Here is a 22,153-nt window from a genome sequence, read left to right as displayed (position 1 = left end):
TTTTTTTGTTCTTCTGTACTTTACGCTACACACCCATCTGGTCAAGTGAAAATCTAAACGATTCTAGGGGAAATTTTTTTATGGCTGACTTACTTCGGGCAATCTGACGAGAAGATCATGAAATCGATTCGGCTGTTGAGGCGCGCTGTGTTCGACAAAACTCCGTAGACAGCTCATGTACCGTTCTTGTAGATGTTCTAATTCCATAGTACCTCCACGTGCTAAGAGAGGACAAATACAAGAGAAATAATCGTGAACATGTGCTGATAGCAATTTATATAGGGTGATAAAAACAAAGGTTCAGAAGTCTAAGGATGGATAGATTTACTAAACGTAAGGAAAGTTTTCGAAAGATTCTCAAAGATTGTATATTCACTTTTCGATTCGTTTGTTAAGATTTTCTTTCTTCATTTGTTGAGCACTATTATATTTTTATCTTTGAAGTCCTGAATTTTATTTTTCACTATAATTATAACTATTCGATCGTTAGTAAATTTTAATTCCTTCAGTAATTCGCGATGTCTTTCTAAAATTTATTCGACGATTATCAATCCTTCCTTGAGTATCATTTTGCTTTCAAATTTGTTGAGAATATATCAAGTAATATAAAGAATATAGATATATCGTTACTTATGTTCAGATGGTTGGTAAATGTATTCCGTATGGAGAATGCAGGTACTTTTCTTTCGATTTGAAACTGTTCGAATAATTACGAGCTGTACTCTATACATATGGCATGTAAAGCAAATGAAAAATATGCAAAAATTAGCATCCTATACCGTGTTTACACGCAAACTTACATTTTGCTTCGCCAATTGCAGCATTAGCAAAAAGGATGCATTTTTTTATATCTTAATAAAATCTTTATATCTTTATATCTCGATAAAATAAAAAAGAAAATAAGAAAAGAAAAAACAGGCATGTACGGTATTTGTGCATTTTTAAATGATTTATCTGATGAGAATACTTACCTTGCGAGAGCATGGTGATTACTTTCAGGCAGACGTATTCTTCCATTCGTAATCTCACCCTCCTGAACATTAATGTGACGTATGTAATTTTTTCCACCATGAGCCCTACGTCTTGCTGTAATTGGTCCATGGTTATCGGTCGGCCCATCATGTTCGTTAGGCACGTTTGCAACGTATACATGTTGTTTGAAACCTGTGCACGAATACATTTATTTAATCTAATTCAAACGATACACGTTTGATTAATACAGTGTCACAATTCCTTTTTATATTTTTCAAAGTAGAAAGTTTCTTCGTTTCTCAAATAAATCTTCCTATGATCTCCTCGTGTTTAAATATAGAAAGTACTGCTTGAATTCACGAATGTCCGTACAGAACCATATCTGTCTGGCTAAGATTTATGCAACCAATTACGATTCTATTAAGGATCGTATTTATCCGATACTATTTGCAATAAAAAGCGTACTCTACATTACTCTTTGAACAGAAATGCCCGACCCGTGGGCTACAGGTGTGTACTATCGGTTCACGTCATGAAATAAATCTGCTGTACTGTATTCGTTGGTTAAAGTGAAAGTTCTTTATCTGTGGATCTCTGCTAAATCGAGGAGTAGTAGATTTAAATGCAACGAAGGATAGAAAAGTAATTACTTCTTGCATAAAATCCGCTCCCATCACGTCGCTTCCGACGTTGGAGAACTTGTGCTGACCATGTATCGCTTGATAAGCGGAAGTGGTCAGCACCAGGATCTCATGCCACTTGTGGGTGAGCAACGTCGTGTGAACTTCGACCGGTAGCTCAAGGTAAAACGGTAACCTTTTGGTCCACTGCACCAACTTGTACACTATGCTGTCCCCTATCTGACACAGCTTGTCGCTTAAGTTTGATTTATGGTCCAGTAGCTCGTCCAAGTTCTGCAATATAAAAAAGGAGGTACACGCGCGAACAGAGACACACCGTTTGTGTTGAAATTTTATTCGTTCGAATAGGAAAAGTATAGAACCCTAGAGAATGTGCAGCACGAATGGTAATGGAACAGTTTAAAAACTATGAAGTAGATAAACGCACCCTTAACGTGGCAATGTCTTGGAACTCGTCGCAATCTATTAGAGACTGGATCATAGCAACGGTTGCATCGAAAGGAAAAGACCGATCCCTCGAACTGCTTACTGTGTTGTCTAACCTCTGCCTTAAGTGTACCACCTTAAACACAAAGAATTTTTCTCTTAAACTATTTGAATTTGTTAAAATTTATCGTTTCTGAGTGTTATACTGCTACTAACTCCGGCATGACGATTTATGGGAGGATTAAGGAATATAGGATTATGTAGGACTTATCACATAACTTGAAAACTAATTATATATGTACAAATCTGAAGATTATTAGATAGATGAAATTTAAAAAATACGATAATTTTCAATTTCTTAATGCAGTTTGTTAATCATTTATTTCGATGCTCGTACAAAAGATGCTAACGTTTAAAGCACTCTCGTATAAAAATTACAATTATTTTTACGCTGATTGCAAGAAATATATTTGTTACTGCGAGAAATTGAGCGAATGACTTAAAATTTTAGCAACTCCAATCATTAATGGATTGTTAATTGAACTAACGACAAAAGATAATATAAAAAACCAAAAACAGATTTAGATATGAAATGTGCCGCTTTTGTATTGAATTTTTCAATTCCATATACATATGTATGTACTATCTTACATCGTACACATACTTTATTCCGAGCGTATCGGTTGGAACCAGTGGAAATAAAGTTGCTGAATATTCCGATATATCCAGTGTCGAGATGGCAGGATCTACGATGGTCGCACTTTGATAATTTCAATCTGTCAGTGGACGAATCGTGGGGTCGTGCTTTCTACGTAAATCTGATCTGGCCTTTCATTGACCTTTCGATTCTCGAGATCGGTATTTCTCAAGTATATACGGTTAGGGAGAGCAGTCTGAGGTCCCCGGTGACACTTTCGGAGAAAGCTGCGATCCCCGTTTTTGCTCGGCTTTATCTTTAAGTTACGTGCATATTGACGAACGTCACGCAGCCGTGGGACACGCGTTCTCGTTGCTGACGGCGATCTCGCGGCGGAGATGGAGGGACGAAGGTGTTGGAGGAGGAAGAGAAGGAGGTAGGGTGAGGTCAGTGTCCCTTGTGCAGACTTTCACGAGTTACGAAACCGGCGCGCGGCGGAGAACTGCCCGTCCTTGGCACCGGCTGTCGCTGATTTTCTATTGTCCCTACCTCCGAGTCGTCGTCATCTTGATGCGATGTCGATAACGACTGACGCCTCTCCTTCGATGTATACATATTATATACGCGCAATCCTTACCAAACATCGTGAATTCCGTTTTTTATTCGTTTCGCGACTATTTCGCAATCGCGCGTTAGCGATCTGACACGATCAAATAATTCTATCATTTGTTTATAGGTAAGTTTTGTGAAGTTGCGAGACTAATCAACTGTAACTGGTGATATTAAGGTGGGATCCTGTTGCAATTAAGGAACATGAATATTCGTCCGTTGACCATTTCAAAGAAGATATCCACCGTATCGCACAAATGATCATGACAGTATGTAGTGGCAATTTTCTAGGACGGTGAATTCATCCTTCTTACAAATTCTACTTCTCGCAATCAGAAGCTTCTAGAAAAAGCTCTGGTAAACTCCATGGACAATATCGTTCTCGCACTGTCGCATTTCTTGGCAAAGATCTGGAATCTTGTTTCTGGAGAAACACGTTAATCCGAATCTTTATGCATCTCGAAACTCTCCATTCTTCCAACGCGGGAGGAGAACTTTTGAAATTCATGAGAATCCATACGCTGCATCGTGGCGAGTGTGCAACGATTCGCCTGGAGATGGAAAGTGACCTCCTTAATCGTATTCCATCCACAAGGCAATATTTATCCGGTTCGGGAGTCATCGATTTCACTTTTGGCAATGGCCTCTACCGGACTTACTGTTCCCGGTAATTCTTCTCGTTGTTTGCATACCTCACCTGGTCTGTAAACGTAACACAGCGTCATTCGAATATTCTCGATAGTTGATTGCGCACCAAGCTACGTTACGTATGTATGTATTATACTCTTGTCGCATAAATGGTCCCCGACAACGTTCGTCAACGCGTGAGCTTTCACGCGACGAATTAAAACGATCTGATTATCACGGTTCGTTTCGATGCTGTATATTACGCGAACGGCACGGAATATTGATAAGCATCCACGATCCACCGTTACAATCGCGTCATTTCAATGAAGTTCGATCATTACTGACCAACGATGAGTCGCGCAGTTCTACTTCGAACGAGCGTTCATCATCTAGAGGATTAATTTCGGTTGCGAAGGTTTAGCTCGTCGAACCACGCGAAATGGTTGGTGCAGCTCGAACCTCTAATAGGAAACACTTTCACGACGTAAAAGATAGTACTATGTTTAGACGAGCACGAAAAGGCATGTGAGACGGCGACGACCAACCAAGTACTCGGCTTGCTGGTATCTATCGGCTTTCGTAATGTGGGAAACCTTGAGGCTTGCGCAAGCAAAGTCGTAAGAAAGTGAAATTGCAATATGGAGTTCATTCATTTCAGGATCGTTCTCGAAAATGGTCGAAATCCGTCGAAATCCGTCGAATTGATTAATTTTTCCCACTTACTTGTTCCTCTGCTTATTTTATTATTCGTGCTTTCCAGCGTTCTTTTTTACATTTTTTCATATCTTTTATCGTTAACTTGACGTATCGAGATGTCAGCTCTTGATTATTTCATATGTTTAAGGTTTCTTAACCAGATACATTTTTATAAGATTGATCATTTTTAATCAATTCCCGACAATTTCAAAGATCAGGAAAATAGAATGATCGTCACGCAAACGTAAAACATGCAGCATAATCTATATTTTTTAGCGTTTCTTTGTAACTTGTTACTATTTTCTCAATTTTTTCTTCGAAACAGCAAAACACTATTTCAATTTCTCGCAATAATAAATATATTTCTTTGCGTAAAATTGATCAATTGATCGGAAAATGGACACACCTCGCGTATATTATACACCGATTTCTGGGTTTTTGTATTATTAACTAGCTCACTTGTTCTAACGTCTTCCCATTACCTTTTAGACTGTATCATATAGTCTTGTAAACAGAAAAATTGTAAATGGCGCATATCATACCTATTTAATTTCCTTTGAAAATTTGTTACAAGATTGTTAATGGTTTTTTTCGATCATTGAAATGTGGTGAAAGCGAAGAGGAACAAATATTTAACCATACTATTCGCGATAATTCTGTAATCGTTCACATATTTATTTCCTGTATGACTTCAGCCTCAATCCAGGAGCCGTGTAGTCATTGCGCAGAATTCATCGACTGACTAACGTTCCTCAAATGATTGTTTTAAACGCGCACATAGCCGCCTCCTCGCGATCTCGAAACCAAAGTTACTGATGCCGTAACCTAGCCAATACCATTTTTGCGCGATCTCGTGATTCATTCCTGGATTCATTTCTGGAGGAAAGGTCGCGAGGATTTGAAATTTCACCGTTGTTTCCGATATGTGGAAGATCGAGTTGATCCGATTAATACGATATCATCGTGTTTTCCTGGTGTTTAATCGCGTTGAAACCGATCGAGAACGTGCTGAATTGGATGAAAGAAATCCCCATGAGCGAGAAAGATCGCGTTGGCGCATGTGATCCGATCGCGTGCAGCTGCTTCGAAAGTGAAAGTGAAGATACCTTCAGGACGTTCTCATCAACGGTGCATTCTCTCGACGAAGATCAACTTTTGTCGACCCGTGCTCGATTTCTAACGAGCCGTCTCGAATAAATCATTCGAAATCGTGTTACGGTTGCACGGACGACGTTGATCTATACGCGTTCGCGGAGTGTTCGTTAAGACGCGAACAGAGGAAAAAACATTTCACACGTATATGTTGGTTGGTTTGTTAGATAATCGATCTAATGGAGAGCTGATAGAGAAATCCCATGGAATCTTTCTTAGACGTTATACCTAGCGCGCTTCCATGAGTTATCATGCAGAAAGATCGCGTGGAATCGAATACGTTGCGTCACGTTGCTTACGAAGAGATGTTCAAAGGAACCGGGAAAGAAGTGGAAGTTACCGTGCTGGATGGACGCTTAACCTTTTTCGCTGCCTTCCTGTTGTTAACAAAATTTCTCAGCTTTGGTGAAAACACGAGAGAGTGAAAAAGAAGAACATTATGCTTATGTATTAATCAATATTTCTCAATATTTTTCAATTTCATAAGATTAATAGATAACTTTTAAGTTGAATTTTACGACAGAGCTTTTCTTAAAACATTAATAGCCTTCTGATTTATTAAAACGAGAACAGTTGGGTCATAAAAATTCAAATATTACAGTAGAGAATTCTGTTTTCTCGTGCTTTCGCTCATTGTTGCCGATTTAATCCTACCGTATCTAGAGTCTACAAAACATTATCTGCCAATGGAATGTCGTTCATGCGTCATTGGACAAGATAGCTACTACATATCTCTTCGCTAGATCGTGAGGACCTTCGTTTAAAAGTTAGGGATTATAGTAAAAAATCAAGGCAGAAGAAGAACGGTGTAAAAGTGCTGAACATGACGTGAACTCACTTCGGAGGGGTTGGTGAGCGCTGTCTTCAGGATCGTCCCATTAACAAGGTGTCCCGAATGCGCGGGGTGACTTGAGTGACTGGTGGTAGATTGCGAGTTGAGCGGGTCGCCCGACGAAATCTTGTGATGATGAAGAAAACCACCAGCTAGCTGGACATGTTGCTGTTGGCTGTGGTGAGCGACTGCGGCTACAGCCATGTGTTTGTCAAGCATCGTCGAACCCATGGTGCTTTTGCTACCACCAAGGGATCCCGACCCGTTAACACCGCCAACATTACCGCCGCTACTTATGCCACCCATGCTTCCGCCCACTCCACTTGTTTTGTTACTTTTCTTGTGCTTTTTGTACTTCACCTATGGAAGGAAAGAGGGCGGAATAAAATTAATCATTTACCTTGGGAAACAATACAACGATCGACATGTAGTTGTTGAGTGCGTGAATATATCTTAGATTAAGGATCAGTTTCTCATTCTTGTATTCACATGTACATTGTCAACAAAAAGTTAGGGAGCATTAGTGTTTTTAAAAACTTTTCGTATGCTTTTCGCTCTTGAAAAGATAATTTTATTGAATAATGTTTTAATCATTTGATATCTTTATTTTATGGTGTTAATAATTATCGAAGATATCAAGTTAATACTAACCTTGTAAAGGTTATATACAGCACCAGAATTTCTTCCTCCAGGCATTCGATCTTCTCGAACGGCCTGAAGGACCATACCCTGTTCAATGCACTTTTTGAAACGACAGTACTGACACCTGTTTCTTTGGGCCTTCGTAATTTCGCAACCACCTTCTGCCACGCACGTGTACACTCGCCTATTTTGTACAGTTCTTTTGAAGAAACCCTTACACCTGCACACACATAATTTCATGCTCTTTCACATTGCACATTCATAAGAAGATTTCATAAGAACTTTCCAGAGATTTCAGTATAAGAACTTATGTTTACTATAACAAAGTATTGTTATCCGTGGTTCAGTACATTGTAAACGAATTAGACGATAGAAATCTGCTCTATTTTCAAGATGTAGATTATATCGTGATTATCTCCAGTGAAACATTATGTACAACTTCATAAAACAAGGCTGACATTACAGTATTGAATTCATTTTTGGCGATACAGGTTCGTTTATTTCAAATCTTTTTACGTAGCTTATTATTAAAAATAAATACTTGTCCTGTTCCAAACAGTCATATTCTTTTTTGAAACACGGATCTTTTAGTTAGCGTGAAGTGTAGAGCAGACAGAGTGGAAGGCATTTTACAATTAGTCATCAAGAATTTTCTATCCAACGAATAAAGTTTCAAAGTTTTCCTTGCTCCTCAGGGGAGGATCTCGATTCTAGAAACCGATTAAAGATTCATACTTGGAGAATTATAGCTACACTGGGATGCGCAGAGAAATTGGTCGTCGACTTTTCTCAACTAATTTGTCGGATTTGTCGGATATGGCGATAGACATTGAGTGCACAGGCATGAAAGCAAGTAACGATACCCTGTACTACCTTAGGGATTAATCAACCGCGTTGCAGGATATATTAGAATGGGTAGTACCTTGAAGCCTTGAGGTGCACTTGAAGAGACCGAGTGTCGTCGTATCACGAAAGGGGAAATAATGAAAAACTTGGTGATATAATATCTACAGGAGGATATCTATCTATATACATTATTGAAGCGTAACATGGTAACCTCGCAGATTCTGGAAACAATATATTTCTCTGTTCTCAACGTTGAAACATAGGTAGTATTTAGCACCATCTAAAGGTCAGAGTTCGCCGCGAGGTATCGTGACTAGTGTAGTCTTAACTTTCCGTATATAGCTTCGTTTGATTATCTGTAATTAAGCGGATCGTCCGAATCTTTGACTCGTAACGCGTCGCCGCTATGGCATTCCAGACCAAGCTGTTCGAGATATACAACGGGATCAGTTTTGCAGATGACTAATTTGATTATTACACTTCGACCTCATCGTGCTTGAGTGCATCGCCAGCGATATCTCGAAGAATTTACTCGTTGTTTCTAGTCTCTTTCACGAGACTATCTTTGTTCTCTATTTACGAAATAGCGAAACAAAGATATTTTTGGAACTTTTTGGTATTAATACATGTACAAGTAATACAAGTTGTTCTTAATATTTTTAACAACGAGAGAAGATATATTTGCATTTTAAATTCTGTTTTATAATTTACTGTTCGTTGATGCATTTGACAGATTTTATAAGCAACTCTTTTTTCAATTAATAACTTATTCGAGTTTCCAATAAATTGAACGAGTAAAAGAACTTTATCTCTGTACATCATCTCCACATACTATGAATACAATTCTACTGAATTTGATTTCATTCCTCGTATTTGCAAGTTGATTTATTTTCCATTAAGATAACCATGTTTAGATAATTGCCACTTGTCAAAAGATTCTCTAAGTCGTAACTAATCAATTTCCATCGATATTTTCAAATCGATTCGAGTTTTCTAAATGATTTCGAAAAAAAAACTAACATGTGTCAAGCAAACAAGTATCATCGTCCAGAAACCATTAAACGCTAATTGTCTGCTACGAATAGTTGTTACTCTATTATCTAATGCATCGTTAAAAGAGAGAAGAACTTTACACCACTCACCCTTCACACGTGATGATGCCGTAGTGCAAACCAGTAGCCTTGTCCTCGCAAATCATACATATCATAGGTGTTTCGTCTTCCTCGTGTTCTTGAGGTGGCATCGGTGGTGCAGGTGGAGCGACTGATATCGACTGCGATGCCGTCTCGGACTTGACGACTCCTCCGTTTCTCTCCCACGTTTGACCGGACCCGGAAGCCGTCAAGTTGAGCGCTTGCATCTGTTGCGCGGCCGGTAATTGTGTCATATCGCCAGCCCATAACCTCTCCATATTGAGTGGTGGACCGGAAGAATAGGAAACGGAGGATGGTTTGCCCCTGGACTCCTGTCCGAGATTTAAAAGTAGCTGGGCAGCCGACTCTTCCGAGGAGGAACAGGATGCCGCCGCGGCCGTTGCCGTCCACGAAGCCGCTGGCGGTGGTACGGGGTCCAATGGTGGCGCGGACCATATCATCGTCCGAACGCCACCGATTTCACCCATGATCACAGTGGGAGGTGGTCTTGGGGGCGCTGGCGTGGGCCTTTGTGCCGGTGGTTTCATCGTTTCGCCTGAAATAAAATATGTCGTATTACGATTAAAATCTTATTCTGAATTTCTACTCCATCAACTGAGCAAGATTGAATGAGGTGCTACGTTAATAGAACGTGCTTAATGTATTAGACTCGGATTAAATGACAAGTAAGAATATCTATCGTTATGACTGACTTCTGACTTACACGAGGAAGCTGTACTAGTTGCCCCCGTGCTCGTGGAAGTTGCCCCATTCCCGCTACTCCCAGTACTGCTGCTCAAACTTGTACTGCTACTAGTGGATGCAACTGCAGCGTTCTGTCCATAGTTAACAGCGCTACTGATGACCCCGTTCAATAGCCTTTGCGTAGCGAACCCCTGTATACCGTTGTTTTGTGACCAAAATTGATGGTGAGCTAGAAGGTGAGGTGGCACCGAGGGCACTCGGGGTCTCAACGGTGTTGGCTGTGTTTGCGGTTGCTGTTGTTGAGTAGCGTGTGTCGCGCTCGCGCTAGGACTCATACTCTGGCTAGGGCTGTATTGAGAAGACGGGCTGCTCCGGTGACTAGGTTGACTGGAAGTCTCCGAACGACCACCACCGCCGCTACCACCGCCACCTCCTCCGTCAAAAACCGAGTTATCGGACTCCTCCTTGGTCTGCGCCGACGATAAGTCACCCTTGTCGGGGCTGTCGCTCCTTGAAGTCGCTTCTTGAGGCATGGGAGTCGTGGAGACCGCTTGCATCGGCGAATAAGGCGACAACCTGGTTGGTACGGGTGTACCGGAACGTTGTTGTTGATGCTGTTGCTGTTGTTGTTGCTGCTGTTGCTGCTGTTGCTGGTGATAGTGCTGCTGCTGCTGTTGCTGCTGTTCCTCGACGACTCTGTAGCCCACCATCGAAGTGGCATCAGGGAAGACTGAATCGGGTGACGCACGGTCCGAACAGGTTGTATCACGAGCTTCCAAGCCAGTTGCCGCCCCGCTTCCACGAAGAGGATCTCGCGGTGTCCCCGGACTCGGGATGCCTAGCAGATACTCGCTTTTGACTTTGACCACGGGGCAGCCCGGCGAGCTCGGCATGTTAGCCTCCGGCGACAGGGTCGAGGTGTCTGCCATGCTCTCCCCTGGAGCAGGAAAGTTTATGGGTGAAGGAGCGTCCGCCGGCTGGATCCCGAGCGGCGAGCCTGCTGATCCAAGGGATACCGGGGAGTCTGAGAAATAAGGCGTTGGTCTCACGTTTATACTCGATGGAACATTTGGCACACGTTTACCTTGGGAAGGCCGCGATTACGGACGTGGATGAAGCGTGATTAGTCTTGACACGTGTACGCATGATTATGGACTGCCATTTCGGTCGTGATGATCATGGCGATGATGGCGATGAAGGACGATTTTCTGACCGAAATTTCATTAACGAACGAATTTTACGATCTTTGAACGAATTAACTGGAAACGCATCAATGACGGCGATGCAATTTAAGAAAATCGAAATTGAACATTGAGATTCTTGGATGGACTTATATTAACGGTAATCGTGCGAAATATTTTGCGATAATGTGAAAAGAAATATTTGCCTGTTAACAGGATGAAAATCGACGATGCTTGGCTATGCAAACTTAATTTGCAAGTGTTCTAAGCGCAAATCGTTGAACGAGAGATTCAGCTCCATCGCTGCAAGTAATCTCTATATCTATCTGATGTTGGCCTAATAGAGATGAACACGTTGCTGCATTCTGTTTTGACACTTCGTAACGTAACGCGTAACGTATTGATCATTACTATTCTTGCATGGTTAAGCAACCGCGTTTCACCGAGCATTAATAACAATTATTGCAGTTAGACGATTCCATCGCTTTCACGCGCGATTCGCACGAGATTATAAAAGTTATGCGAGACGCGGTTCTTCTTTGTTCATTGGTTAAACTATGTGGTTCAACGATCGCGTAACCGTCTCGAACTCCGATGTTTCGCGTTAATAGGTTTGGTTTCTGGTGTTCTAGGAGATATGAAAATGTTATTAATCATCGCGCATAAGCATGCCTGGTGGTCTATTACGAAGATTAATAGCACTTATCACGATAGCCTGCCAATCCGAGGTTTTATAACGTTGACAGACGAGTTTCAAAAGAACCATGTCATAGTTTGTTGCTCGTACCCATCTGTTTAAAAATCAAACCGAACACCTTCAACTTTTATCGTATTGCTTTTTCCGATGTCGATGTTTGACATATTAACTGACCGAATTACGATCGAATGACGGAATTACGGTATTATATTGGCAGAAAAGGAATACCATGCTTTACAATGAAACAAATATTTATATTTTACTATGAGCGTAGTAAAAGTCAAGTTGAAATGGAAAATTCAAATTTGGGAGAGACTCATATTATCGTACCTTTGAATGCTAACGTTGTTTTGGTTTACAAGGTCTAGAGGCCAATGAACTCTGAACAAATTGTTATCGCCGTTTCTTGTAATTTTCAGCCAGAGTTACATAAAAAGGTTAACTTTTTGTGGTATCGTCCGTTGATACAAACGTATAAACGTGCTTCCTAAGACAGAGTATTAGTATCCTTTCTTCGATCGGCATAGGAGTATGGAGTGACCGACGATTACAACCGGCATACACTATCTCAGTACTTCCCATGGCAACTTTGCATTTATTAAAAATTATTAGAATCTAATTTAAATTTTGATAGCAGAATGAATACTACAAAACTATCGATTAACTAAAATAATTTCCATTTTAAAACTGCTAATAGATTAAGATTAAGACTAATAGAATAAAAGGTTTCTTTTTGATATATATTTAATATATATCTTTTGATATATATATATATTTTGATATATATATAATAATATATAATAAAAACTTTTACTTTCATTCTAATTATATTTGTATTAAAATAGGAAAATGTGGCTATCTTAAAATCAACTTGGATATTCATAAACGGAATGATCAAAATATATCCGTCGTTTTAATTCTATGAGAAACTTAGCGAGAGCAGTAACATTGTGGCATGTAGTACTAGTTTGAAATTGTTCAGTCGTGGAATGGTTTTCCCTTTATACCGTGCCCTAGGGTGCGGGAAGTGTTCGAGATTGCACGTGCAGCTGCAAGGATATTTTGCAGCGAGAGCAATTTACGCGACCAACACGAAAGTGTAATACCCGTTCGGAGTGCTTAGATCGTGAAAAGGATGTGGGGACTACGGTTGTTCGTGTAGGTCAAGGAAGGAATGCAGTTGACAAGGTCGGGTTGTGATTGTAGGTACCTAGGTACTAGTTCTCACAGCTATTAATAGACCGATCAGCGTGAAAATCGGTTCCCGTGGATTATTCATTTACCGCCTTTCATTGTCTTCCTCTCGTTTAGATATCCCCCCTCTCCCTTAGGAACGGTTGGAATCGATTCCTTCCGCCGGTTATTCAATCCTGCTTTCAAACCTTTCGATTCTGATCACGTGTCGCGTAACTGTAGGAGACGACGAGAACTTCATTCATCATCAGCGAATGAGTCGATGATCAACGCGACAATCACAGTGAACAATTAATAATGTCGATGTTACGAAGATGATCGTATGTCTGTCCTTGCATGATTAATACTTAGCGCTCAGAGTACCGACGTGCTATGGTTTGGCGTTATTGTGGGGGCCCGTAATGGATCAGTATAAACTCACGTTTGCGTCCTTTATTCTTCTTTGTCATTTAAAACTGTGCTGGTTTACTTATAAGAACTGATATAATTGTAAATATAATTCCGGCTGTAAAAATTGAATTGTCGAAAAATATAAATAAACAACAAAATATTTAGCTAAAATAGTTCGCAGAACTAGTTTTCCACTGCTGTTTGAACAGCGTGGAATAAAAATCATATGAATAAAAAAAGAAGATAGAAACTGAAGTTTGTTTTAGGTATATGTAATAAAATAGAAATTAAGTCTAAATTTGTAATATGAGCGAGAGTATGCTTTTTCCTCGAGGTACAGAATTGAAAACCGACAAAAGAATTTACATAAACTGAACGATCTAACAAAGTTCTTAAGAACGTGGGTTTAAGCTGTTCCAGGCACGAATTTCCGAAACTTAAAATAGTTTGTTTACCGAATATCGATGAACAACGGTTGTTTGAACCGTAGCAGCAGTATCGATGATCTAGCATCGTATACGGGGCCATTATCAGGTGAGATCTGAAGTAACGACGGAAGTCGAAATAATTTTGATAGGGTAACATTGAGAAAGCGTTGTACGGATGATACAAATAGGAATACGATGGAAAATTATTCAACGGTGTTCTTAGCGGTTGAAGTGTCCTTAGATTTATGTTCAATGAGTTCCAGTTCTCCATACGGTGAAGATCAGACGTGAAAAACAAACTATTTTTCAATGTAAAGTCCATTGTTTCGTCATCGTAGATATTCAACTTCTCCATTACGTTTTCTATGTATGTATCGTTGATATTGAACGATTGCTCAAGCTTCGTAGAATGTACATATGTAAGTACTTGTTGCATAGGGTATCACAGTTCTTTGTTAAACTCAATTCTCTTCATCGATTGTCTCCGGTAACTTTGATATCCTTGCACCTCTTCAAAATGATCATGTTTGATTGGTATATGGCCCGTACGTTATTACGGGCTTATTACTTTTAGTATTCTTGTTAAAAAATATCCTTCCATGTTGGCACGTATTATGGATAAATATTAGATTTAATTTTAATGCAAAATTTTTGTGTACTTCGGTTGATACAAAAGCGTGCTATTAATCTCACTTATTTGCTTGTCACGAATAAAAACCTTGTATCAAATTAAATATGTAAATCTTTAATATGTATTAAATAGTATATAGATATATTATTTTGATAACAACGATCACGTACTTTTTGAAAGTTTATAAAAAATTATATTTACGTAAGGTTTATGCAAGAAGCTGCTTTCAGTAGAATAGCATATCATGGGTCAGACGCACCGAAAAGCATCGATCCCCTCCTTCATGCGGTACCAGTCGACTAATATCATCGGCTCTAAACTAGAGTTTCAATAAGCATCCAGTAATTGATGTCGCCGTTTGTCTTCTATTCTCTTTATCATATATTTTTCATTTTCAATCATAATGCGAAGCAAAGTACAAAATAATAAATTTAATAAAAAATAGAATCAATACGGAATGAAACAGAACGAAAAGGAATAGGAACAACACGTCGTGTTAACATTATTTAACCAGATCGTAACAAGTTAGCCGCAGCACATTCACGAACATGATGAGAAACTAATCAACTAACGTATCCTATTGTGACGTTAAACACGATCCGATCGATCTTTTATTTCCAGAATACGATGAAAATATCACTTTCCTCGGTTACTATGTTGAAATACCAAGAGCGATTGGTACTCGTCCAAGTATTTTTCCATATTGTTACATTCATAAAACACTATACCGTTCCGGCCGGCACACGTCACCGTGTAATTGCGTCGCACGTTCCTCCGCATATGACGTTGCTCGCGCGTGGCCCCGGAGCGAAAGATCAATGATTCTCCAAGATGTGGCTCGCTTGGAATACTCGTCCCTCGGAAAACTGGCTCATTCATGTGCCATCTCGCGAACGAACCGTCCGTCTTCGGTAAAGGAAGAAGAAGAACCGTCAACTTTATCGTCTGAAACTCGATCCCGCATACGCCCTTCCAAATCGACGTTATTTCTGGCATAACAAAAATCCAGGTTCACCGTCGTTACCATCGATTCGGCTTCCGGCCAACGACAGTCTCTGACCTCTAATCGCCGGTAGATCGAGGGTCATTGGTATCGGTTACATTTGCGAATGATGTTCGAGCAATCAATGCAGCTTAATTAACGCACAGCAGGTCATAGATTTCTTTCACCACAGATAATTAGCTCCTCTGTTTTGTTCGTCCAATGGTTAACTATATTCGTTAGATTTTCGATAGCTTGTGCGTGGAGGGCACGATAGAAAGTGGTTTATCGCGTGCTGGCGCGAGTTCAGACGAAGCCGAACTAGCACCGGTGCACGTCCGGGAAACCGCGTGGGTTGATATTCAACCCTGCAGCACCGCTAGCAACCAGCACCCCCTCCCTTTCTGAACTTACTACCTTCCCTCTTCGCGCTATTCACTACACAGACGCGATCGCGATGCCTCAACTAGCCCCACGGCAACCAGTCCTTCATAACCGACCACTCGAAATCTTGTTTAGGAGACACAATAATAGAGGCGTTTATAGCGTTTCTCTGAAGTCACCGATGACTGAATCTGGTCGAGCATAAAGATTTTCAAGAAAGGGAACTGCGTAAAACATACAATTTTATAGTGACGGACGTTATAGGTGTTAAAGATTGAGAGTGTCAATGATTGGAGGGGGATAAGAAGTTGACACTCTTGGCACGATATTAGAGCAGCTTATTATCTCACGCCTGTCTATCATTTTGTTAAGTTATTAATTTTTTGTCGTTGCTTACTTTAGATGATAGATATCTAGGTAGATATCAGGTCAGTCTATAAGCTCATGTGTATTTTTGTCCTATTATTAATGTAACGTAATGTAAATAAAAAATAATGTACTTTATTATTTCTTGCCTTTAGTAGATCCATGAGGGCTTTCTCATTGCATCGTCACGTTTGTCTCCCTTTGCAAATAGTAACGTTTTATCGCCTTTTGTGCAATTTATTATCTCGAGTAACTTCGCGGATTTTACGATTCCCCGATTTGAGATTATTTTATTAAATTAGTCATTTTAGTGGAATCAATTGTATTTGGAAACGAATATGCGCGTATTTCTTCAACGTTCTTCAAACAAAGGATGCATGGTAAAATTATGTGGCTCGACCGATGCACGATGACAATGCGACTACACGCGTAACTAAAATGCGAGTCAACTTTGTTGACACCATTACTTGAATAACTCGCGTTTATATTGTTGCAAAACCACTAGGCAGCATTGGAGGTGATCCAGAAACTTTATTTCGATAAATGTTCGCTGAGTGGAAAGATATAATAAATTCGTAGCGCAGACCACCAGTCTAGGTTCTAGAAGTTTGTACTCTCGTATGTAATGTAATGTAATGATACAGTTACTCGTTTATGGTTTTCAAAGCGGAACAGATGAAGCATGATTGATGTTACACACGCGTTTTATACGACATATGTAGTGTAATGTACGCATGTTATGAAAATCGGAGCAATAAGGGTATCAAATATGGCATTATGGGCGGCAACTAATCATTACAGTTGCGCTGATCACTTTCATGGCTCGTTCTAGGTATTCTCAACAAGAAAAGATTGTTCGCTCGCTAAGCTTTGATCGGACAATGATATACGATTCCTCTCAAAGACACGATTACGACAGCTGTTGAAATCTCGATACGATATTGTTTTGCTCGTTTTACAATTAACGATTACTGCTCAACAATTAGAGATTTACGAGTGTTCCAACTTCTCTAGTTCTGACAACGTCATTCAGCTCGGTAATCACACGTTTTACCATTGTTGAACGCACAGTTGAATTATACCTTGTCACCCATGTGATTCCCTTCACAAGCAAAGATACCTAGTGCAACGCGCGATAATGCGCCGATAACAATTCAGGAAAACTTGAACTCTCATGATAACGATTTCCTGACAAGGATGAACGATCGCTGAGCGAGATGTGAGTGTTCTATTCTATCGTTCGTCGTGTGACTTATCGATGAAACTATTTGATGCTATATATAATTAAAATGGAACTAAACCGAAGTTTTCGTATATTAATCGTTGAAAAATGAAAGGGGAATGTTACTAAGATTAAGTCGATAAAATATAAAGAGACGTTTTGTGATCCGTCGATGAGGGGTAACATTTTTTACACACGATGTATGTTCGAAATAGACGTCATTAAACGAAAAGGAAAGAGAAAATGATTTCTTACCGTCGCTACTACATCGGGAGTCGACCTTCCTCCTTTTCAACTTGAGGTCTTGAAACAAGCTCATGTTGTCTAGCTCACACGGGCTGCTCGTAAGGGTCATAATTCCTGCAAATAAAACGATAGGAAAAGGATTAGGTTTATCGGTTGATCGTTGGTACACCAGTTTGACACGTATTATCTTGTTATAGTAAATATATAAATGTAATATATGAAGGTAGGTTCAAAGGATCGTAGAAATTAAAGTCGCGATAGATGCCTCGGCCGCGTCTGTCACGAAAAACATCTTCATTAATCATGAACCGTCTAGTCACGTTCCTCTTTCATTATACAGCAGTGATATATAAATGAATGGCACGGTGAAGCTTTCGCGTGGATCAAGTTTCAGCACAGAATTCATGAATAAAGAGCAATTCACACGGCAGTGATTGCTCGGACATTCTACGTATTGTTAGGTAAATCATTACATTGTTAAAATATAAAGCACATTTAGTACATCTTTTACGAACTCTGTTGAAAAGCAGAATGTTGTTTTTGTTATTTTTATGTTAAAAATAATACTGGCTAACAAAAGTTGCATATTTAAAAAATTATCTAAAGCTTGAATTTCCAAGCTGTGGTTCGCTATGTCTAAGAGGTTCGTAAAGTGTTTTTCGGAGGATCACGACCAGAATTTATTCTGAAATTAATAATAGCTGTTAAAACTAGTTTCGTTTCGCTACTAAAAATTCCTTTTTATGGATCTACACTGGGGATAGACTCGCCTGTTATTTGACTACTATGAACAAAGGTTGTGAGTCGGAAAATTTTGGGAATGTTGTTTTAAATAAACTTGCATCTGCTTCTGTAAATTTCTATTGATAAAGATACCAAAAACGACGATAAAGGGGTTATGTCACGCGTGACTCATTACTAAAGAGCAACTTTCTCACAAGTCGTTTCACGCTTCTCAATACGAGATTACGGCTTTCCCTTCCTGTGGTTCGTTCGAGAGCGCAGGCTGGTGGGTCCACAACATAAGACGCTTCTTGACTATTAGTGATGGAAACCATCTCGCTTGGCCGAGGATATCGGCTATCGCAAAGAGAACGGATTGAATGTGAAAGTAGATACGTGTGTCGGACGCACGCGTTTGCGATTACGGCGAACACATAGCGTTCGCCATTAACCCCTCTTTAGCCAATAGCATACAATTGGATCGTTGGATGGGAGTATCTTTGAGCGGCACTACACGCAACGATATGATTTGATGCCGATCCATCGTAGAATCGACAAATGAATCATAGAATCGCGATAAGCTTATAAAAATTTCACGAAATCGTATAACTTCAACCAATAATGAACAATAGAAGTTGTAGAGTTTTACTGATAAACGATGTAGGTAAGTATCAGGAAATTAAGCAGTTACTCTTTTGGCGGGAAATGATATAAATTTCATACTGTAAAATTTGCAATAATTTACTTTAGCTTCTCGGCCTATTTAATTAACAATAGTCGACAATCTAAAAAAGAAATCGAATTTTACCTAGTTTGCTCTTGAATAATCTCGAATAATAAGTATTTGAGATCGATATTCAAAATACATATACATATGTATATTTCAGCGTCATCGCTCAGATATCATAGATAAACGAATAAGTTGATGAATAAGTGTCGATTTGTACACCAGGTCAGTTTAACAATGCTCGTTCACTCGTACAAAGTGTTCTGATAATGATGAATCGCGTCTTATCGTTGTTTGCCTGCTGTTTGTAATTAATGGTCTACAGAGACGAGAGGCAGTTTTACGGTTGTACGCGAGAGAAATGGTCTATGACACACCATGGGTCGTTTTAATAAACGCGATGTTGCGGATAATACGGGCCAATCGTATGCGAACGCTCGATTCATGCAACCACGTTCGCGTGTAGTGCGTTTGGTGTGGTTCTGGCGGCCGTTTCGAATCACCTATCGTATAGAGCGATACTGGGTAATTGATGTTGGCCGATATTAACGTTGGCAGGTGATTTTTCTTGGGAAGGGAGGAGGAAAGCATTAATTCATAAAAAAATGTTTAATCTCATTGATGTAGGTACTCGTATTTAGAGCTGCAATCCATTTTTACGAACATCTCTGACATTTGGAATAGGAGATCTGCCAGATAGGAATTAGAAATTAGTGTAAATACGTATACCAACCGAAGATTGCACAACAGTCTTGTTAAAAATTTTTATAACGTTGCTCTAATGACGTCCACTAGACGCAAGTATATCATTTAAGAAATACGTTTATCCTGCATATGTCTTGTCTGTGGAGTCTTGAATTTCCATTTATCTTTAACACTGTTTATTTCATCTTCAACTTTGTGGAAGTTTAAATTTACAAACATTTGATAACGATCATCCACGCCCCCTGGCTTGCAACCAAGTCAAGTTTTCTACGCTCAGGCTTAAGCAAATAATCGCGTATCGTAAAATCACGGAACAACTTTCTCTCTCATGTCAAGTACTCTTACAGATCGAACAATTTCTCTTACATACGACTGCTCCATGTTAAGCAACAGTCTTTTTCTGTACGATCTTGTCGGAAGTTTTATACAGGGTGGCGTACGCAATTCGAACAAACTGTGTTTTTAAAATAGTTGGAGATACGTAAAATGGCACAAAATTAATTCCATACTAAATATAATTCTACAACATTCCATTTTGCCTTATGTTACTCTTTTCCATGTCTAACTACATCTTCCATTTTTAGTTGCATAGATTGCCTGTATTTAAAAATATTTCCCCTTCGCGTTCTGTCTCGTATGTCTATCGCGTTTCGCTGCCCACATGATCGATGGGACGATGTATTCGAATTTATTGGAAGAAAACAAAAAGAATGAAACAATTCGATTATGAGCAAACATACGAAGACGTGCAAGTGCACCTAATTGCGTTTCGCGCGGATAGAGCGGTCCATGTTCAAGAGCGCGGTAATTTAACGCAAACTATCGATTCCCCCATACATTCTATCTTATATTTATCTCTGAAACACCGCTTTCCGTTTCGCAGTATCCAACTCGATTACAAGCAATACACCAAGTATTTCCGATAAACACGACGCCACTCGAACGCGTAGCCGTTGGAGCGTCACGTACTGTGGTTGTGCGCGAGCAAAGGCTAACAGCTCTAGCAGGAAGCTGAGAGAACGAGCCCCTTGGCCGCAATCGAAAATACCAGTAGCATCGGAAAACCAATGGATTCGTCGCGAATCGCTGCAATGTACCAATACCCGGTCAAGTGCAGCATAAGTGTAGCGAAGTTACAGAAACGAGCTAAGTGCCACAGATGTAAACTGTGGAGTAGCTTAAGCTAACTCCAGAGCCACGTGGGCGGGTATATGCGTAGTAGGTTTGTGCGGCACCAGATGGCGTTTACGTGTACCATTACATGGACGAAGCGCATCCACGATCCACGGCCACAGCAACGTTGGTGCGCCTGCGCGCTCACATACGGCAAGCGGCACTAAACGGGTGTGCGTGGTGGTGCAGCGGGGTCCTTGCTCCCTGGCGTATGTGGGTCAGCAGTCTCACACACGCTACTATTCTTGCGTAACCAATGCATGCATACGACCGACAGCTGCCGCCACTGCGGTGTGCACATGCACACACCGAGACGGAAAGTGCAGCCAATGCACTAACCTACGGTCTCTTCTTGCGAGGCCGCTGGCGCGGCGCAGCGATCTTGTTGTGTATACGCGAGAATGTGCATGTGCACGCGCCTCTGTGTCGGGCTCAAAGCCACGCAAGCTCTCGCTATCTCGGCCAAGCTTTTTCGAGGTTCGCGCTTTACCCCGATACTCTTGGTATTTGCTTCATTAAACGTGGCGCTGTCGCAAAGAAGGAGGGCGACCGCTAGGGCTTTTCAGATATATCGTGCCCTTTCTCTTCTTTTTATCTCGGTGCTCTTCGTCGACCGCTTCGCCGAGGCTTTTAATTGAACATCGGAAGTCGCTCGATAATTGGAAAGTTGTGTAACACGTTATTATCACATGTTAGGCGTATTCCTCTGTTGAATGGGATTTTCGCGAGACTTAGAATCGATTGCTCAACTTTGTACGCTTATTCCTGTAACTACATACATTGGACTTAAAGTCGAGCGTGTTATATTTCCTTTATCAAAATATTTAAAAAATGTGTTCGGTTCGGTAATAGTTCTTGACAAAATTGTTTACTTTATATCTTATACATTTATATTTTACTTAAATGTTGCATCTTTTTCAAAATATTATATTAGGTGAAGTAAAAAGTTCTGAGCGCTTTTTCGCTTTATTTCGACGATGAAATTAACATAGTCAAGATTATTCGATTTAGATTAAATATGCGCCGTTTTGTTCGATTACTTTTGTCCATTTTGAAGGCAATTTCATAATTCCGCGGTTGAAGAAGTCCTCGTCCCTATTGGTAAAAAACTTGACCAGCTCATTTTCACAAGCCTCTCTTGAGGCCAGTTTTGTACCATCAAGAAAATTTTGCAAAAACTTAAAAA

General features: G+C 40.1%; 1 protein-coding gene across 8 annotated transcripts in view; it reads right to left on the bottom strand.

Annotated features, from left to right (window-relative positions):
- The window catches only part of LOC117210664 (hormone receptor 4-like), a 148,403-nt gene that overhangs the window by 4,060 nt on the left and 122,190 nt on the right, over nucleotides 1–22,153 (bottom strand). For 2 of the 8 annotated variants that reach the window (XR_004488138.1, XM_033453882.1), the window contains exons 1-10: nucleotides 13,836–14,885; nucleotides 9,938–10,942; nucleotides 9,223–9,769; nucleotides 7,244–7,454; nucleotides 6,599–6,952; nucleotides 2,041–2,175; nucleotides 1,623–1,886; nucleotides 972–1,164; nucleotides 801–806; nucleotides 94–221 (exon numbers count right to left, since the gene is read on the bottom strand). Coding sequence is in view for 7 of the 8 variants with exons in the window: in XM_033453882.1 (XP_033309773.1) it covers nucleotides 94–221; nucleotides 801–806; nucleotides 972–1,164; nucleotides 1,623–1,886; nucleotides 2,041–2,175; nucleotides 6,599–6,952; nucleotides 7,244–7,454; nucleotides 9,223–9,769; nucleotides 9,938–10,942; nucleotides 13,836–14,244 (3,252 nt within the window). In the remaining variant the exon portion in view is untranslated. Of the gene's footprint in view, nucleotides 1–93; nucleotides 222–800; nucleotides 807–971; nucleotides 1,165–1,622; nucleotides 1,887–2,040; nucleotides 2,176–6,598; nucleotides 6,953–7,243; nucleotides 7,455–9,222; nucleotides 9,770–9,937; nucleotides 10,943–13,835; nucleotides 14,886–17,648; nucleotides 17,754–22,153 lie in introns of those variants that run through there. The other 6 variants (XM_033453887.1, XM_033453886.1, XM_033453889.1 and 3 more) reach the window with 5 other exon arrangements.

The sequence above is a fragment of the Bombus bifarius genome, unplaced genomic scaffold, assembly GCF_011952205.1.
Source record: "Bombus bifarius isolate JDL3187 unplaced genomic scaffold, Bbif_JDL3187 scf7180000008208, whole genome shotgun sequence".
Taxonomy (NCBI): Eukaryota; Metazoa; Arthropoda; class Insecta; order Hymenoptera; family Apidae; genus Bombus; species Bombus bifarius.
The sequence above is the reverse complement of the archived record's forward strand: the minus strand, read 5'-3'. Positions and strand labels throughout refer to the sequence as shown.